General features: G+C 37.2%; 1 protein-coding gene across 2 annotated transcripts in view; it reads left to right on the top strand.

The window, feature by feature from the left end:
* The window catches only part of CACNA1H (calcium voltage-gated channel subunit alpha1 H), a 2,347,924-nt gene that overhangs the window by 1,870,673 nt on the left and 455,114 nt on the right, over nucleotides 1-22,137 (top strand). For both annotated transcript variants that reach the window (XM_044089567.1, XM_044089568.1), the window contains exon 14: nucleotides 19,858-20,066. In XM_044089567.1, coding sequence (XP_043945502.1) covers nucleotides 19,858-20,066 — 209 coding nt within the window. The remainder of the gene's footprint in view (nucleotides 1-19,857; nucleotides 20,067-22,137) is intronic.

A 22,137-nucleotide genomic window follows, 5' to 3' on the forward strand; every position in this document is an offset into this window, starting at 1 on the left:
TCCCCTCTCCAAAATTCTTGAAAAGTGTATCCATTCTCAACTGCTTTCCCACCTTACTCAAAGCAATCTTTTAAACAACACCCAGCACGGTTTCAGGCCCAAACACAGTACTAACACTGCACTCTTATCCTTTTCTCATACTGTAGCTGAGGCCAGAGACAATAATAAACTTGAGTTCTGCCTTTTCTTAGATCTCTCAAAGGCTTTTGATACTGTCTTTCACAACCTGCTACTTCATAAACTTTCTCAGCTGACCATATCCATCCCCACTCTAAATTGGTTCTCAAGCTACCTGTCCAGTCGCCTACAAGCAGTTAAATGGTAAAATCCCTTCTCACCCTTTCTGCTAGTTCAGACCGGTGTTCCTCAAGGTTCAATTCTTGGTCCCCTCCTTTTCAACCTCTTCACCAATGACCTACACACTACCAGCAACCTCTCCTCGATCATACAGTATGCAGATGATTCAACTCTGATCTCCATTTCTGACTCTATCAATAACCTCCACCATATCACCCAATCTTCATTTCACTCTATTGAGAATGGATCTCCAATAATCAGCTTATCCTGAACCCCTCTAAAACTAAGCTCTTACTACTCCTACCTAAAACTCTAGCCCACCACAAATCGACCTTTCTCATATCCTCTCTAAATGGCACCATCATAACACCAGACTTACACACTAAACTCCTAGTTGTCATCATAGACGACCAGCTCAAACTAGACCTCCACATACTTCATTCTATAAAGAAAACACACCAAAAACTGGGCATGCTATACAGAAACAGCAAATTCCTGACCCACAAATCAAAACTACTGCTAGCCCAATCCTATCTCCTCCCCACCCTCCTCTATGGCTCCTCTCTATTTTCCAATCTACAAAATAACCTGCTAGCAAAACTAGACCAAACATATAACAAAATTGCTAGATTTGTCATCAGCAGCCCCTATAATTCCCATCACTGCTCCGCTCTCATAAAACTACATTGGCTCGAATTCCCACACCTACTGACCAAATGTCAGCTGATCCAAGCTTTCAGAATTCTTAATTCAAACTCTGACTGTCCATCTCTGTCCAACCTGATCTCCTGGTACACCCCTCCTCGATCCCTGCACAGTGCTGATAAACTCTTACTACAAGTCTATAAACCCAACAAGAACATAGATAAAATACTCTCTAAACACTCCATCTCCCTTACCTGGAACAATCTTCTGCTCCATATTAGAAGTCATACCTCCCTTCCTAACTTCAAACATGACCTGATAGTGTACCTCCATAACAACCCTATATGTACCTGTTACCATCCTACTTAACCCATCCCTTTCCACATACTTACTTCACCACTAAGTCTGATCTTTAAGACCTTTTTCCTCTTTCTATAACTTACTTTATCCAGCTGCTCTTCTTTCTGTACCCTCCCTCTAGATCACTACATCCATCCTCTACTACTATCTTCTTTTGCACCATTCCCTCTTCTGACCTACAGTCCCTTGTGCAGTCACCCCTCTCTACTCTTTACTCCCACTCTACTTTCCCTCAGATCTGATGCCCCTGCACTTACACATTTCTTCTTCTAGCCACTAATCTAATTATACCTTGTTTCATTTCATTATATTACCTACAACCTTAACTTCCTTCCTGCTGGATTTATTATAGTTGTTTCTCCTGTTACAACCTTTTTGTATATATAGCTATTTACTATTCCATTGAGTACATTATGTTCTTCTTATCCATTGTATCCATAAGATTGTTTTGCTCTTTAATATTGTTAATTTGTCTCTATTTGTATATATGTGTATGTCTGTTTGGGGCTTTTCCCCTCGGGTCTCCGCTGAAAAAGGGTAAATTCTTATCCAGCTGGACCAACCCGGTTAACAAATGCAAAATAAAATAAATAAATTTATATATATATATATATATATATATATATATATATATATATATATATATATATATATATATATATATATATATATATATATATATATATTGTTGTTGTTGAATCTTTCGGCTTTTCCCGGTTAGGGGTCACCACAACAGAACTCTGGTCCGCTAATGATTGGCAGTAGATTTTTACGTACCGAGTTGCCAGCCCTGACGCACAACCTTCAATGAAGGTACGCCCATTCACACATGTCTCCACACAGAAGACGCTTTAGCTGAGAATCAAACAGGACAACGTCTTACTGTGAGGCAACACCGCTACCGTAGCACCACCACCGCAGTTTTATATATATATATATATATATATATATATATATATATATATATATATATAAATAAATAATCACACACACACACACACATACCTGTCTGTAATTTATATATATATATATATATATATATATATATATATATATATATATATATATATATTACATTCATGCAAACGTACTTATTTATGTAATCTGTAAATAATTTTAATTAAGTGAAAAGTCATTTAGACTAACTTCATTTATTCATATTTTTCCCTCAGCAAAGTATGCGCTTTCATCTACATTGCATTGCAAGAGATCATTGCATAAATAAAGTTTGCTTGCAAACTACTTTCTTTTTTCCAAGTGCATAAAGGATTGCAGAAGAGTTTTGCTGAAAATCTATAAATTCACCTGTATTTTTTCTCCGATGTTTAACAACACACATCATGTCACCCATCATATGTACATAGATATGTATAACTGTTTTAGCTTTTTAATTATCTGCATTTTTAGTAATGGATAAAAAAATGAGTTCACGAAATGTTTTGAACTTGTGGTGTCCCAGTTTGCATTGCTTGAACTCATATTTCCATATCACAGTTAGTGACTTATGTATGTGATAAAACTGATTCAGTTAGGAAATCAGATTTACACTCCAACCCAGTTTTCAGTGAAAGAAAATATCTAGTCAAACTCTTTAATATAAAGAAGAGATTTATATTTCTTATATTCAGGGTCTTTGATGCTAAGGATGAAGCTGCCAGGTAATAGGAAAAGAGGAAGGCCTAAGATAAGGTTTATGGATATGGTGAGAGAGGACATGCAGGTGGTTGGTGTGACAGAGCAAGGTGCCTAGGACAGGAAGAAATGGAAACAGGTGATCCGCTGTGGCGACCCCTAACGGGAGCAGCCGAAAGAAGAAGAAGAAGATTCAGGGTCTTGGGAAAATGGAGCTTATCCCAATAGTCAGTGAGTATAAGGGAAGGAATCTGTTTCAAATAGGGAGAAGTCCATCAGAGTTTATGCACAAATTCACAATTGTGAAAAACCTGCAGGACTGTCAGTTTATTTAGAGCATGTCTTTGGGTTGTTAAAGGAACCTACAGTAAATTACAAAAATCAGACCAGCAGACAGTGGCAAGCAAACAAAATTTAATGTAGTGCTGATAAGCACATACACCAGAACCTACAGTACCCAACAATTCCTCACATGGAGTCAAGGATGTGTCATGGGCAGATTGTACCACATCTTAGAATAAGACCACAGGACCAAGAGCTGTGAGGCAGCAATGCTACTTCCTGTTCCACTGTGTTACATTTATGAACTAATCAAATTACAGCAGTTTTATTGTATTTATTTGTCAGAAAGGTTTATGGAGGATTAACGTATTCTAAGAAACTTTATAAAATATAATTGGTCACTGCGGACCCTTCAGTTATGTTTACCATTTAAACTGATAATCCCTTAATATTTCTTTATTTATTAAAGGGTATACTGTAGAAAGAAATTCATGTCAGATTGTGTTGTGCAGATTTTAGTCTCTGTTGTATCTGCATTAGCGATCTAATGCTGAAGGTTTGGAGCTATTTTTTTATCCTTTCTAACAATAGTGTCTCTTCAGTAGATTACATATACTCATGATTTTTATAGTAAGCTGTACTGGGCCTCCTACATGCACATTGTGCTCCTAGCATCAACGGCAAAGAAACGTTTTACATTTTAATGAGAACATTCATTTTGAATTCTTTTTTTCTACTGTACTTAAAAATGTAAAACATCTCTTTTGTATAGAAATGGACAGCACATTTAGATCTGTTATTATAACAATACTAAATATGCTTTTGATTGGTTTTACTCATGTTATCCTGAACAGAAATGATAACTACATCTTTATTTTAATTTTTTAAAGTGTTACAGATTGCTTGCAATGGCTGTCATGATATTAATGTGTACATTCGTAAAATGATCATGGCTTTGCAACACTTTCAAATATTCTGTTCAACTTCTCAGGGCATGACTCTTTAAGACTCAACTATATATTTCGCTCTGCATGAGATAATAGTATGACATACAAGGAAATATTGTCCAGAATGCCTGGATCTCAGTATTAACTTAACTAATATGCAAGAATTCCAAAGAAATCATGCTTTTAAGGAATAAATACTGTTTTTAGTTTTGATGTTACAGCAAAGCAACCCACACAAGATTCTACTGTTTAATGAATTTGCTAACCAGAACATAGCATATATATGTACTTATGATCAAGTGATGTATATCTTATTGGCTGTGAAGACCTGCTGATGGTTCTAGTAATGTAAGACTATAATGTCTGAAGGAGTTTATAATTTCTGTGTGTGTGTATGTGTGTGTGTGTGTGTGTGTGTGTGTGTGTGTGTGTGTGTGTGTGTGTGTGTGTGTGTGTGTGTGTGTGTGTGTGTGTTGATTCATTTTCATCGTTTCAATAAAACCTACACACAAAAACCTTTACATGGTAGCACTAAACAACACTTTACCAAAACAGTAACAGTAAATTGTCAAATTGAAAAAATTAGCTTTCAATATCCAAAAAGGGCTGAGAGAGGTGCAAGCTCCTTGTTTCCCACATGGGATAAAATGGCCCCATCTCTCCCATAAAACAAGTTCTAATTCTGATGTTGCACTACCTCATAGAAGTATATTTATCCAGGTAATGCAAACTAGAGACATAATAGTCATATAAAACCATGGTTTTAATAAGTTCATAACTCCAACAAAACACATGCTCAGAGTATTTACAGTGTATTTTCCAACACCTCATAATACCTCCACAAAAGTCACAATCACTAATGCTAGTATGCACTCAAAACTAAAAGAAAATGTTTAAAACAGCACACAATCACTCATTTGGCTCATTCTGCCAGGAGACATACACCCAAATCTCAGACCTAGCAATCTGGACTCTACTAGTACATGCAGCAGACCTAATAAAGCACTATGCGTATACCACCTAATCACCAGAGGCATAGAAACAAGTTGGAGCAGCTGCATGCATGGATGCAGCATCACATCCCAGACATCATAGCCATTACAGAAACATTGTTAAAATCCACTATACCATACAAGCAAATCTCACCCCACCCCCATTGTGCAATATCATCATAATAGACAGAATGAACAAAAAGGTTGGAAGGATACATTACCTTACCCAGTAATGATCTGTCACTCAACCAAACAGAAAAAGCATGCCTATTGTCCCAGATGAGCAACTCCTAACCACAATGTACCACAACTCCCATCAGCTCTTACATATAGTAGGTATATATACTCCCAGAAGTAACAATAGCTATAAAATAGACCAACCTGAAGAAATCTTGTCCTGGATCACAACAAATAAGCATAACACTATAATATTAGGAGATGTCAACATAGCCTGATCTAAACTAAACAACCATAACTATAAGAACAACTTTCCTTCCAAGATCCTCTTGGCTTGACATAGATAATATCAGAACCTAACAGGATAGACAAAAACGACAAATAAGCACAGCATCATAGACAGAATATTCCTCTGAAGCAGTATCCAGTCTCATCCTGCATGACTCATTAAGCGAGCACATCCCCCTCTTATATAATACAGAGGTGTGGTAAAACTCAAAGACAATTATCATTAAGCTGAACTAGTAAAAAAAAGAAACACTTCAACAGTGACACCATCAACTCCCTAATACAACAGAGTAAATAGGAAACGTCTTCCACTAAATGAGGCAAAGGCACCATTTCAAGAAAACCTTCTTAAACAATCGGGATACCCTATCACAAGATACAAACCTCCAGTTCTAAGAACCCAAAACTATTCCGAAACTCCTAACTAAACTATATAATCCAAGTAGGGGTACTGTAACAAGTCCACTACCATATGAAACCAGCCACACCATTGCCTGCACACTGTATACACATTTCAAACTATTTATTGTGTCAATAATGTTACCCCAGCAAACATCCTGAGCATGTCATTAAACCTCAATTCCCTGTGAAAGCCATCTACTGCAAGAAGATTCTGAAAATGACAACAGAACACTACACCCTTCACCCAGTCTTCTCAATAAAAAAAAAAAACTTGTAAAAATTTTTAAAAATAGCAGCCTTGGCCACAGTCAACATACCAACAGAATTCCTCAAAATGGTAATCAGATCAGTAGTATTTCCAGTGTCAATATCGATAAGCAGAGTCATTAAAGAGAAATATGCCCCATTCACATGGAAAAATATTATTTATAATCTATGCATATACAAGTGGATCAGATCACTCCCCAGAAAACTTCAGACCAGTTGCAATACTATCTCCTCTTTATAAGATTCTTGAAAAACATATCTATAAGCAGCTTTTAGAACATCTAACAAACTATCACCTTGTCTCACCCACCCAACCTGGTTTCTGTCCAGGTTATAGCACAGACACTGCCCTTCTATCTTTCATCAGTACTATAAACCACAATCTAAATGAAAATGCACTCACTGAATTATCTTCCTGGCTCTATCCAAGGCTTTTAACTTAGCCTCACATGCATTACTACTCAGCAGATTAAAACTACTTGGTATAACCAAAAACATACATACCTGGTTCAAAAGCTATTTAGAATATATATACCAGTCTGTCAAATGGAAAAATTACTTACTTAATCCCCATACCAATGCAGACAAGAATTCCACTGGGGTCTGTCCTAGACCAATTACTCTTTAACATCAATAGGCTTTCGCCCACCACAGTGCTGCAGAGATATCAACATGTGGTAACAATAAAAAAATAAAACCATTTATTCATAAGTAAAAGATTAAGCACGTTTGATCCAATAGTAGAAACATTCATCAGAATCAACACAACATCACTCCCTGTTCATTATATACCCACAGTCCAAACCTAATTAATAAATTTAACATTTTAATCAATGTTAAAAAATATTAACAAATATTGAAAAATTCTCAATACCACATTAAGTATTAAATTAATAAATCTGTTAATAAATATAATTTATAATTGGGTTTAACTTTCTGATTTTCTATTTTTTTCTTCTACATTAAAATCCATGTGCACAGTACTCCAGCAACACATTTCATTATATGAAATCCCTTATAATATTTAAAAAACATAAAATGGCAATAATTCAGAATAAAAATCTTTTACTATAACCTTTGTTTTTTTTATTCTTTCCTAATCCAATGAAGCTGGGCACAATGAAAAACTGCATTGTATTCTGTCAACACTCAATGTCAAAGCATTGCATATAGGCATTTTTTCATTTATGCCCGGAAAACATGGCATTCAACAACATTTGCCACTGAAGCTTCCTATATAGGAGATACAATTCCCATTTGCCACCCCTTTCATTCTTCAGCACTTTTTCTAAAACATACAAAATAAATGTATTAAATCTTAGATCTTTAATAGCATGTTTACTAAGAACAATTTTTCATCTCTTTTCTATGTTGATATATCTGTCTTTTTAAGGGAAGTTCTGTCTTCCCCACATAAAAAACTGGGCAAATCAAAAATATAGCAACATACACCACCTCACTAGTATCAAAATTATGCCTACCATTTACTGAAATTAATCTCAGGTAATTACCTACAGTGATGTCTTTACCACATAATATACATCAACACTGTGCACATCTTCCACACTTATTCATCCTACCATTCAAATTTCAGAAATGGCATGAAAAAAGCAATATAGCATGGAACTTTAATTCAGTATGCAAAAGACTTTGCAATTATTTGTTCAGAAAAAAAAAGATTCCTAGCAGCCAACAGTAAAAAGGTCCTGCTCCCATGATGTGGTATTTTGTCTCAGAGACAAATTAGCCACAATGAGGAAAGACCTCATTATAGTATACTTTGCATGTCTCTGAATCACAATACCAACCACAAAGTACAGATCAGCACTTCCCACAGTAGGTAACAGTCTTGGTGCCGTATCTTTCCATATCCTGGAAGAAGAGGCACCCTGCATAGTTGCGCTTGCAAACACAAATACACAGTATAACACAGACACACACAAACATACATGCAGCTACCCAATACATGTCCCAGTTATCCGACTATTCACAATGTCCCCTTTTCCCTTGCTCATGTAATTCATGACTGATTACAGTTAGTTCTTAAAGCCAGGCACTTAGTATGCAGGCACAGCTGCAAAAGTTAAGCAAGCTCATTAATCTTGTACTGGACTTCAATTTCTTTACCTTCAAAGGCAAACATTACAAACAAAATATTGGTATAGCAATTGGGGCTGCCATGGCTTCCAGAATAACTAACATAGCCCTGGGCAAGTCGGAGGAGGACTTTGTGTTAAACAACACAGACAACATGCAGCATATCACATGCTATTTGCATTTTATTAATTATATCTTTATTGTGTGGGAAGGTGACACCTTGCAGCTTACAATCAAACAACACCCCTTCTTGAAGTTCACCTCTTCCCATAGCTACACTTCAACCCCTTTCTTAGATATACAGATTCCAAGGATGCCAACAATAACAGAATCACCACTGATCTATTCAGAAAACCAATGAAGGCTAACTTATTCCTACATAGTAAAAGACTGCATCCTGCAAAAAAACAGGTATAATATGGTGAAGTCCCAGAGCTATAGATTAGCTAGAATTACTACAGAGATGGAACCATTTTTGAGAAACCCGAACAATTTAGAGAATGATTTCCTAATGAGAGGCTACGAAAGTCAGATGTTGAAAAACATACTGGAACCCATTAGAGAACTGAAAAGGACTGATGCACCTTCACTCAACCTCCCCAGTAGGAAAATGCTAAGAAATTCCACAGAGAATAACAAATGCAAAAATAGCTGCATCCTGACATACACTTTGGATTATCACAGCATCAAAAATGTTATTAAAGAAAACTGGGCCATTGTCACAGGAAACCCTTGTCTTATTAACATCTTAGGTGAAGCCCCATCCCTAGTTTACAGGAGGACCAGAAACATTAGAAGTTTTATTAAATTTAAACCTAGACTGTATGAGTGAAACACTAAAAGATGCAAAGCTAATTGTACATTTTGTATATTTATATAGCATGGGGATAGTTTTTATTGCCCTTATTTTAAGAAAATCATTAAGACGAGTGCAGGGGGTGACTGTAACACTACAAAAGTAATTTACAGGGCACAGTGCAATGAATGTGATGCATTTTATGTGGCCAAGACTGTAAATAAACTTAAGCATAGGATTTCATGTCATCTGGCAGAAATCTGCTCTGGATGTAAAAATAATGCACTAGCCGAACACCTTGCTCTGCACAAAAGACACACAGATTTCAAGTTCCACATAATGGATCACATAGACATGGGTGATCATGAAGGAGACTTGCTGAATATGCTGGAAAAACGTGAATTTGTGGCAATTAAAGCTGAACTCTTTCAGGAAGCCTGGACTAAATTTTACTGTTCCCTTAAAAGTATACTGGAACATAGAAAATTGCCACTTTGTTTACATGGCTAATCTTATTTTATTTTATTTTATTCTTCCATTTGGTTTTAAATACCATGGTAAATAATTATTAATAGAAGTGTATATTTTGTTTCTATCATCGTACATTTTTATCTTGTTCTTATTCTTTTTTCCACTTTATTTGAAATAATATTTAATAACAATACTAGCTAATTATACAATAATATTTTTTGTAGATAGTTTTTTAGGGTTCCTGTACACAGACCTGAAGACGTCTAGAAGGACAAAAGCAATCTTTGTTAGCAATAGGTTATGGAAATAGTATATGGTTTGCACTATGAATTTTTTGCATGCAAAATGGATATGTATATATTTATATATATTTTTAGATTGCCAAATGGTCTAAGGTTTTTATTTATTTTCAACCATTTAGTATATTGTCTTGGATAAAATCACAGACTTAATAGTCTGGTTAATAAGAGGTACCACATCATTACTAATTTTATTTAAAGTACATAAAGGTTATATTATTATGACAGCTACTAAGTAGGGCAGGAGCAGCTCGAATGTCACACTGATGGGGGAAGGGATGTGTTTTACAGCACAATAAACCACTCCCTTACCTAATAAAAAGTAAATATATAGTTAGAAAGTTTGTGATGAAACTATTATTATGTTATTTTTGTTTTAAATGGATTGCTTGTCTGTGTGCTTAATAAAGGATTTTCGACTGGAAAAAGACTTTCTACTCTTCCTGGATTACATTTGAATACTTCTGTATAATATTTCAAATTATATTTTTTATTATTTTTTGACTTAGGCAAGTTTAAGTGTACTACTTCTACTACCACTATCTGATCTTACAGTGATTAACTAGATATATATGAACTGAAAATCTTCCACACAGAGAAGTGGCTTACACTGTTTTGCTTTAATATCCTTAAATGCAAGCGAGGGCACAAGCTTACAAGGTTGTTAGGTGTAACTAATGTTTCTAGTCTCTTCCCTCATTTGGCATGACACACTTTCAAGGATCCTCAACATATTACATAAAAACATCTACTGCACTAACTTATCAGTTAGTGCAGTATCCTAATGCAGAACTTTTGCATGACAATGGTATGTGGTTCTAATACCTTTATACATATGTACATATATTTGTGTGTGTGTGTGTGTGTGTGTGTGTGTGTGTGTGTGTGTGTGTGTGTGTGTGTGTGTGTGTATATCTACATCATATATATATATATATATATATATATATATATATATATTTATTTATTTTTTTTCTAGTATTCCCCCCGATCCCTGTACTTTATAGCTGCCATTAAATATGAATTTAAACTTATGCCTGGTGGATAGTGGTTCCTCCTTCCCTATTGGAGAGTATTCCCTGGTACCTAGAGTTTCTCCACCCCCATCCATGTACTAGTAAACAGCCTTTATGTCATGATTATGAAGAGATATACTGGCCGCGGTGGTGCAGTGGTTAGCATTGCCACCTCACAGCAAGAGGCTCTCCAGTTCGATTTTTGGCTGGAGCGCCTTCTGTGTGGAGTCTGCATGTCCTCCCCATGGTCGAGTGAACTTTAAAGACATGCAGGTAGGTGCGTGGGTGAGTGAGTATGCCTTCTTTGAAGGTTGGGCACCAGGCAACTCGACACAGTAAAAATCTACTGCCAATTATAAGTGGGCTGGTGATCTGCTGTGACGACCCCTAACCGGGAAAAGCTGAAAGAGATCTCTGGTGTCTAGAGTTCTTCTCACCCCTGATTTCTTTACTGGTAAAGTGACTGTAGGGCAGAATCAGGTAGTGGTATAGCTGGAGTGATTCCTCTCACCCTGATCTAAAGTTGTGTGTCCGTGGCATCTTGAGGTCACCCCCTTGACCCATGTACTGCATGTGTTGCTTGTTCACATAGGATTGTGTGCAGGTATGACAGCCTCACCCTCACCCCCTACCATATACACAGACACACACACACACACACACACACACACACACACACACACACACATGCATACAGACATGTTTTTGGCCGTGTTCACTAATATGAGGTGCAAAGAGCAGCTGAGCTACACTTTTCTCTTTACACCTCTACTCTTAAGCTACTTACTCCTCCTGCTTTTCTTACTTAACCTGTTATCCAATTTCCCATCTCTGTCTCCTCTCCTGCTACTATACTCCCTACTATGTCTAATCTTTGCTCTCTTTGCTGCTATACTCCCAACTGTGGCTAACGTACTCACAAGTCAACTGTATAAAGCAGAAAATGCAACCCCTATGAACAATGTTCACCATTATGTGATGTCTCAACCTAAAACTGAAAAGATGTGTTCAGTCAACATAAATATGTTAAATCTTAAGCTTCAATGCTATGTTACTAGTCGATGTTAAGTTTGGTATTATCTATGTAAATTTGAATGCTTTTGTAAACACCTTATATTTTGCTTAAAATTTAACTGTGGAGCTTTTCTCCCGAGGCCTCCACTGAAAATGGACATGCATCCAGTTGGACTATCCCTGTCAACAAATGTAAAATAAAACAAATAAATATGTCTGCACAACATGTAGATAACTTACCAGAGGTATAACCAGGAACCAAACACAAAATCAGATAAAAAGAAACAGTTCAAGTGTACACAGCAGGTCCACACCAAAATAAAATTCTTCCTTTTATTCACCAGTAAATTAAGCACTTTCATCAGCTTGTAGCTAAAGACTTCATCAGAATCTACTCAAGCATACAGAAAGGTAACTTAAATAGTTACAAAACACACCACCGGACCAATTAATCAATTATTACTTAAAAATATATACTTTAAAACACAACGCAATCCTTCAATGAACCCCCCCTTTTTATAAGAATGTTCACAGTTGAATCTAAAGCAAATAAGACCTAAGCTTTAAAACACAACTTATACTAGTTTTGTAACTATTTAAGTTACCTTTCTGTATGCTTGAGTAGATTCTAATGAAGTCTTTAGCTACAAGCTGACGAAAGCACTTAATCTACTGGTGAATAAAGCTACTACAAAAGATAGCAAAAAAAAATGATAAACAAAAAAAATGTGAGTAGAAGTCTGTCAAATGTTTTAGCATGAAATTGGCTGTTAGAAAAGAATTTTTGCTTTCAGGTGAATTAAAAGCAGCTTCTTTTTTTAAAAAAAGTTTTACTGTTTTTTTTTGTTTTTCTGAAGAAGCTTTGTTTTTTTTTTGTTTTTTAAAAAAAGCACTTTTCAACTATAAACCTCATTGTTAAACTCCTTCACATTTCATGGATTTGTATTGACAGACTGCTACCTTTCTGCATTTTTGTTTTTATACTGGTGAATAAAAGGAAGAATTTTATTTTGGTGTGGACCTACTGTGTACACTTGAACTGTTTCTTTTTAACTTCCCAGAGGTGGCTTTCGAGGTGAGACCACATGACTAATTAGCATATGCCTCTCCCACTTGCCTGCCTTATTAGCATACAGTACTGCCATGGCGACAACCCTAAATGATGCTGCAAGTTTTCATGCAAAAGCACTGTGCACTACATCATTAGGGCTTTCTCTACATTCAAAAAGGTTACCAAGAGATGTACACCTTGTGTAATCTCATGGCAACCATTATGAATTTTCCCTATGATTTTCTCCCCTATTGTAAACCCATCTCTTTAATCAGATATCAGCATGTTTACTAATTATAAAATTGAATAAATAACTCACACTAAGCTCCTTGGAATAATCATTCAGAACATACTAAAGTTTGATCAGCATATCAACCACACTTACAAAACAAATCAAAAACTAGGCAGACTATACAAAGCCAAAAACACTACCTAACACCAAGCAGCCACACACAGCTTAGACACTACTTCTTCCTGTACTACTCAATGCATTCCCAGTTCAAAACCAGTCTATTAAATATGTGAATAAACTAGAAAAAACCTATCAATTGTATAGTATAATTACAGGCAATCACAGCATTGGTGTATGTGTGGGCTTAGTTCAAAAATGTAATGCTGCCATACGTTTCACTACAATGTCTTGGATTGTGAGAGCCAGAAAAGCACTTTTTGGAGATTTCTTCCACTTTTCTGCACTGGGGTGTGATTGTGGAGCTAGTTTATATAATTTAGGAAGGTATGGGGGTGGTGTCCCCCTTATGGGGTGCAGGGCAGCTTGCACCCCTGGAAAAAAAAGATATTTTGCATGTTTTAGTGGACCTGCTGTGAAACTGGTGAGTTGGACGAGTATGCTTTAATCACTCTGAGGTAAACATAATTGCACATATCATAAAAAGATGTGAACCAACTAGACACCTCAGATCACAACACCTGTACCACCTTGTCACCCTCAAATCTAATAACTATCATGGAGTCACCCTGTATATTTCAAAATATATCAGTACCCAAACCATATGCAGGTAATTTAAATATGTGTGTGTCACAAATCCAACCCGCAGAACAACAAATTATAGAATAAGCAAATTTTTGTTTTATCAAGGAAAAAGCAAGGCAGGCTTCTTGGAAAATGAAGGGAAGTCATGCCGCTTTCTTAGACAATAGGGTATTTTGTGGCAATCCCCAAACCATTTTTTTATTGTCTGGATCCAGTAAGTAGTGGCTTTGACAACTTTCTAAATGTCATTAGGCATCCACAATTGACATTTAGAGGTACAGCATTTCATGAGTTTTCCTAATTATGCCACTGGAGATTAACTCCTGTATGTTATGGAAAATTTCTATTTTCCTAACTGCTTTGTTATATGTTAAACAACAGTTCTTTTTAGCACAGTATAGCTACTCTAAGAGGCTCACTATTAGAAACATAAGCTGAGATAGTGTGAGTCCTGACAGTCCCAAAAATAAATGGCAATTCTGTTAAAAAAGATAATTCTGACCCTCACTTTAACAATTTTACAACATTTTAAAGGAGGAGAACAAAAGGCAGTACCACACAACTCACGTTACTTATAAATTGACTCTTAGTTTGTTTTGCATCAGAATAAACTGAATACTCTGAAATATAACAAACATATAAAACTAGTACACAGGCCCCCTTTTCATGCGGGAAACAATTATAGTCCTCTGAAATCTATTGTGCACCCCCTCTGAGATACCACTAATCCATCCATCCCTCCCTCCATTCATCCATCCTCAACCCCTTTTCCCATTTTTGCACATGGGGTTGGGGTGTCACTTCAACAGTGACAATCATCTCAAGCCAAGGGTTACACTACCAGGTGGCTAGCCTTGTGACTGTAATTCATCTGTACCACTCACTCGCACACACACTCCCTCCTAGGGCCAATTTAGAGAGTCCAATCCACCTGCTGCATGTCTTTGGAGCTTGGGGTACCACTAATGACATCTGAAAAAAACATTTTTCAGACAGGTACAATTTGCTAAGGAAGTTTCTGATGTCATTCTAAGGGGATCCAGTATCTGTCTGCTTGGGGTGTCATGAGTGACAGACATCGATGCTTTACCAGAGATGGCCTGCATCTCTCACCTCTGGGTTTCTGGGTACTGGCTAAGGCTCTTGCCACCCTTATAGTGCCTTTTTTAGGTGATGTTCCAAAGACCAAATTACCATCATAACAGCTATAAATAAATGCAATCTGAGGGCCATGCTGCTCAATGCTAGAAGTCTAAATCTGAAGATGCACTCGCTCGAAGCACTCCTCAAAATGGAGAACATCGACATTTGTGCTGTAATGGAGACCTGGTTTAAAGCAGCAAAAAGCACTCCTGCACTACCAGGCTAATTCCACACCTTTCAGACCCAGAACATGGACCAAAGCTCCAAAGGCATTGGTGTCTCCATATGCATAAAGGATATGCACAACTCCAGACTAGTAGTCCAGCATAATGCTTTTGAGATACTCCAGGTACAACTGACATCGGGTAAGATGGCAGTTCAGGTCATAGCCTGCTATAGGTCCCCAACCATGTCTCAAGGCTGTCACTCCATGTTCCTAAGCACTGTGGAAACTATTAAGATCCAACCCAACACTCTCATACTAGGTGACTTCAACTACCCCTCCATCAACTGGGAAAACTACTCATGCACCAATACACTGGCCCAGTGCTTCCTGGAATTCATCAGTTCCAATGCCCTGGACCAGCTCATTCTTACCCCCACTAGAGGAAGCAACATCCTTAACCTGGTTATTATTAACATGGGCAAACATTGCTCTACACCAATAGTCAATTCCTCCCTGGTTAGATCTGACCACAAACTAATCACCATGGAAATCCACATCTCACCCACACCCCCCTCAAAGGTAATCACCATGAAAAACTTCTGCAAAGCTGACTTCGGGCTCCTAAAAACAGAGGTAGCTAACTTCACGGTACCCATACCAATGGAAAATAGATGCATGACTGCCGAATCATACACCAATGCACTGTACGAGCACATACATAAATGCATGGAACTAGCCATACCCAAGAGAAGCAAGATGCTCTCCACCAAAAAAAGAAAGCCAATCTGGTGGTCTCCTGCCATTAATAAACTCTACAATCTACAACAGAAGGAAGAAACTGTTGCAGAAAAAGGTGATGTCCCAAGACTAGAAAAACTCCCTTATTAGCCTCAACAAAAAGTTGAAATCCCTCATCAGAACCTGTATAGCCAGCTATGAAGGCAGATTTTTGGCAGACACTAAAAACAAACACAAAGCCTTCTATAGTTATATGAAGAATCTCTATGGCAATACTCAGATTTGCTCTGAGTTACTGCACAATGGTACCTCCTATACCGAGCCTACAGATATTGTCAACATACTGGCTGACAGATTCAGAGCCAACTTTACCCCTCTCCCCCCCGAAGGACCAATCACAATACCAGAAGAATGCCAGGCATCCAGCATGACTGCAGCACAGGTTAAAGCTGCATTGTCCAAGGCCAAGAATACAACTTCACTGGGACCTGAAAATATCCTTGACTGTGTTCTGCATGAATTACAAAGTGAACTGGCACCACATAAGTGTGCCCTGTTCAGTCACACCCTCACCTCAGGCTTTGTCCCTACCGAATGGTGCACTGCTACAGTCATCCCTCTCCTTAAAGGGAGAGCAACTACAGACCCTGGGAATTATCACCCCATTAGCCTGATGAGTTTGATATGTAAGGCTATGGAGTGCATCATCATGGACCTAATTAACAAGGATATAGGGAGTCTCCAAACTCTAGATCCCATGCAATTTGGTTTTGTGAAAGGTAGATCATGCCTGCTCAACCTGATTGACTTCTTTGAGTCATTCACTAGAGCTGTTGATGAGGGTAAGGCAGTTCATACAGCCTACCTCGACCTGGCCAAGGCCTTTGATACCATTCCTCAATCAAGAATTATTGAAAAACTCACCAAACTAGGTGTCAATCCTTATATCACTAGGTGGGTTGCAAATTGGCTCACAGATAGAACCATCAGTGTGAAAGTAGTGGACTCCAAGTCAGACTGCTGACCAGTCACGAGTGGAGTCCCACAGGGGATCAGTCCTGTGTCCTCTCCTGTTTGGCATGTACTTCTCAGAGGTCCAGACTAACATGGAGGGACTCTGGCTGATGAAGTTCATAGATGACTGCAAGCCAGGAGCCATTATTAACTCGCCAAGTGATGCAGACATCCTAAAGAAAGGCCTCACTGAGACCAATAACTGGTGTTAAAACCATGGCTATAAGCTTAATGCCAAAAAATTAATCGTCATCCCCTTTGGGAAAAACTCAGTTCCCACTAATTACCACATCGAATGGAGCACACTGAACACTGAAGGTGTTATAAGAGAACTGGGGACACAGGTTGACAGCAACCTCTCCTTTGACCACCACATTGCCACTGTGGTCAGAAAGTCCTTCTATGTGGCACATCTCATTACCAAGGGTTTTGCATCCAGGAAGAAAGAGGTCATCATCTTTCTCTACTCTTCCCTTATTAGACCAATCATCGAGTATAATGCCCCATTTGGAATGTACCCCACTAGACACCTGCAACAGCTGGAGAGGCCACAAAAGTACCTCATGAAGAGGATCCTAGGCCTTAAACATATGTCCTACATGGACAGACTCAAAAAACTCCAGCTATTCTCTGTCTCATATTGTTTACTAAGAGGCGGTCTCTGCTTGACTTACAAAGCTATGTCTGACCCAGCTCTGTTAGAAATGCTACATCTAAAGAAATCCCAATCCCTCCGCACCACACACTCCAGAGACCTCAACCTCATTACCACAATCAACAGAACATGCTGGCGGGACAAAAGACTGCCCATGCTCTGAAATAGACTTCCCATACATGTCAAGCAGAGCACTTCACTGGCCCTCTTCAAGAGAAATCTTGATGAGTGGATGGGAAATAGAAAGTTCACCTCTGTGATTAGTCCAGTGGCTCTACTTGATAGAGGCACTGGGAACTAAAATTGTGTGACACAATGCCAGGGCACTTCTATGGGCTAGGCTTGTAAAGGCTCCAGGGCCATTAGCCTAGTACACACCTATGAACCTCTGAACCTATGAACTGAGAACTTGCACCAGTGAAAAAACTGCTTATAGCCATGACCTAGGCCGAGCAGTGAGATACAGTACTAATAATGATAATGATGCAATAACTGTATTATTCAAGAGCAATGTTAAAGGCCTACAGAATAGAAAAACTAGTTAACAAAATAACATGAAACATTCACTGACTAAATGTTCATAAAGCTGAATAGATAGCTGATGTAAACTTTGCCCATTCTCTAAGGAGTCTTTATCCTAATTATTCTAGGGAGGAACTAGAATGAATGTTATCTGATAGGCTATCATGTTGTTTGGGGCCTAAGACAGCGTAGGCATGCTCAGAGGTAGTAAATGGTTTAGTGGGAACTGTGGAATATCCAAGCATTGTAGGAATAGCAGAGCAGTTGGAAGGTAGTGATATGTAGAGCTTTCATAAGAGCTGTAACAAGCTACAATTTATAGATTTTTATATACATATAAGGAGAAGGAGATCAGATATTGTTGAGTATAGGAAACCACATAGCTCTAGAAAAGATGATATAATTGTGTTTGGGTGATGGGGACAATGGTTAAATGGTGCTTGTAAGTCAAACAGATTTCATTTAGAGGAATTAGTTGTGGGAAGACAGCATCTTTTCCATTATGTTTACACACCATTGCTGGAAAGAATTTGAAAATGAGATGGCATGCCTTGATGGTTTTATTTGCATGGTTTTAAGGAGCTCTATGTCCAGGGTAGTGCAGAGAGAGGAGATCAAATATAATGCACTAGAAGGTATTAATGGATGACTATAGAGTTATTAAGCAGTTGGTGGGTGCAGTGGAAAGGTTAGAATTTTACATGGACATTAATACTATAGGATTTTTTTTTGTTATGGTGGGTGAAGTATTAATTCTTGCCTAGAAGAATCTGGCCTAGGTTATTAACAGATATTTGAAACTCTTTAAAACAAGGCTGTTGTCTTGACAGTCCTGATATAGTGAATTTGATTAACAACAAACATAAGCTTATCATATGATTAAACACCATTAACACAACCTCTGCAGTTACTGCTACTGAATGTATTTGCATATGTCTACAATGTACTACTGCATATATTGGATATTTTTAATCTGAAATACAGGAAAATCCCAAGAATATGACAATAGTCATCTTTTCCACATACTCTTCCTTGTCTCTCGTCTCTCGGAAAAACACGTTAACCATCTCTAGATCTTGTTTTCCTTCTAAGTATTGGCTTACAAGATATAAAATTCCATATGATAATCAGCTTTTTATGTCTTTAGTTACTGTAATGATCATCAATTTGATTTTGAAATTAAATTTTCTGAACTTTGTTTGTACTAGAAGTGCATTCATTAAATTTGTGCTCATATGTGAACTCATAATCTTCTTCTGTTGACATTTTATCCACAAGCTTGTCCTTTTCCTCTAGTATGTTGTCTGTAGACCAAAATATTATGCCTGCACAGATTTTGAAAATGATGTTGTTTCTTTCTCTTCAGATACTGAATAAATCCCTTATATTTTATCTCCTGTACTGAGAAGTATGCTCTAAACCTTTATACAGCAATGTATATCAGAAGCAGCAATTTAGGATCTCAGTAAAATGCAGCCTCTGTGAATTAAGCGTGTGTTTTACAAATGATATATAAAGAGAATGATATTTCTAAAATCCTTGGTTGATTAGCTACTCTCTACTTACTTCTTTCATTAACAACTGTGTTTCAGAAATGAAGATGTATTCTTTTATGATGACACCAAACGGACATCTGGATTCCCGAGGAAGTCTACAGCCTCCAGTCATTTTACGCACTGCCGCCACACCAATTCCCACACCAAAGAGCTCACCATACATGGATTCTGTCCATACTTTTGTTGATTCCAGGAGAGGCAGCAGTGCATCAATGGATCCAATGTGCTATGATCAAAAATCAATGGTAACGTGTACATTTAGATGTTTTAAAATCTTACAAAAATAAAATGCTGGTAGTTTCATGAATTGCTTTCATTGGTCTTAAATGTATCTAATCTTTCTCTCTCTCTCGATATATATATATATATATATATATATATATATATATATATATATATATATATATGTTTTATTTTTGTATCTTTTGGGTTGTGCATAAGCAAACTGATTTAGATGGACTATTTTTATGCATGTCCCAAAAAGCAAGAAGAGTAGTGACGAAGCAAAATGTATACAAAAAACTAGAAATTAAGACTACTGTCTATCTACGCTGCACAGCAAGGCCAGTTTCCCTGGGTACCACCATAATGCTATTGCACAATCTCTGACATGCCAGTTTACCAGTAGGTTCCTCTGATTCATCAGGAAGTTGGTCTTATAGTGGAAAGGGGATTTTAGACCCTATATGGAGTTAATAACTGTGTGCCAGGAGTTGCCAGTCTTGTGGCAATAGCTGGTCATGATCTCTAAAAAGAGAAATCAAATACAATGATGTCAGCATCTGTTACTCTGCTTTATGGAACATGCTAAACTGCAAGGTGTATGGTCTAAACCAGTGGTTGTTTTGACAGCAATTCTCCTGAAACCCTTTTTCAGTACTGAAGAGCTATCTGTCCTTCACTTCATCTTATCCACCCAGCTGACCCAACCCCCGGCTTAAGTCCAATCCTGACTCAGGTTATCAGAAGTAGGTTTTGGGAGCTGTATTATACGAAGATATTCATACTGAGGATTTTGCCATGTGCTGTGTTAATTGAAAGTTAAGCAATGTTGAGAAAAAATATTTGCCATTGAAAAAGAACACTTGGCTATGAAATGTTCCTTCTATTTGCTAAATCGTTAAGCAGTAAGCAGACAGATTAACCTACTGACAAATCATGCACCACTACAGTGGCTGAGTAAACAGTGGGATGGCAATATAAAATTATGCCAGTGGGCATTATCACATCAGGCCTTTGAATGTACTGTCAGTTATGTGCCCTAAGCCTAACTGTAATCCCCTCACCCCAGCTCTAAACAGTATATTGCAAAAAAACATTCCTTAACAGTGCCACAATTCAGTCAAACTATATCTGTAGATGCTGTTAAGTTTTAGGTTATCTTTTTTAATGATTGGAAAAGGAAAGCATTGGGCTTATTTTTTCATCATTCTGAGTTCAGGATTTTTCATTTTTGTTATCTGCTGATGTTGATATTTCATTTCCACTTTTTTTTTGAGGTTCATTGTTAATGAAATTCATCATTAATAAATATAAGCATAAATGTATGTATATACTGCATACACAAACAGATACACAGATATGCATGTATTTCTAGCTATAGATATAAAGTATAGATATTTTTGTACAAATCTGATTTTTCTGGCTGCAGTCCTGATTCAGTACAGAAGGTTTAACTATTTGATCTGTCAAAATGCCTTAATCAAGATTAAAAAAGTAAATAATATTTAATGAAAGTGTAACCTGGCAAGCATGGCACATTTCTTTCTTTATTTCTTTTTGGTGAGAATGAACGGACTTGGTAAACTAATAACCTGACATAAACATTGGCAAACCATGACAGCCTCACATAATCTCTGAACCACGGGCACTTACAAACCCATGCAAGGTTAGGTTTTCCTAAACAAAGCTTAATTTTCCCTCTGTCTGCATTGGCTACTACATGTGACTTTTAGCTAAAAATAATTAGATCATCTCTTCAGAATACAGTTGTGATAGATACATAATATAAAACAGACTCAGCCTATATACGACCCTATTATTTGTTAATGAATTCCATATAAAATATATTTTTCTACCTTATCCTATTCATTAAGAAACACTTTCCTGCCTGGTCAGCTTGTTTGCACCTCTGTAGATGCTCATGGTGAAATTCTTCGAGTGACAGGTGCCCAAAACAAAAGTCACAAAGGAACATTACTCTGATAGCTATTTTCCATAAGGTATCCTTGCTGATGTGATTTATAGTTATAAATTTGCAATGATTCTCTTATTTTGGAAACTTTTCTATTCATGAAGTTGAGAACATGAGGTTGA

This window comes from Protopterus annectens, chromosome 12.part0, assembly GCF_019279795.1.
Source record: "Protopterus annectens isolate FY-2018-M chromosome 12.part0, PAN1.0, whole genome shotgun sequence".
NCBI classification, from domain to species: domain Eukaryota; kingdom Metazoa; phylum Chordata; order Ceratodontiformes; family Protopteridae; genus Protopterus; species Protopterus annectens.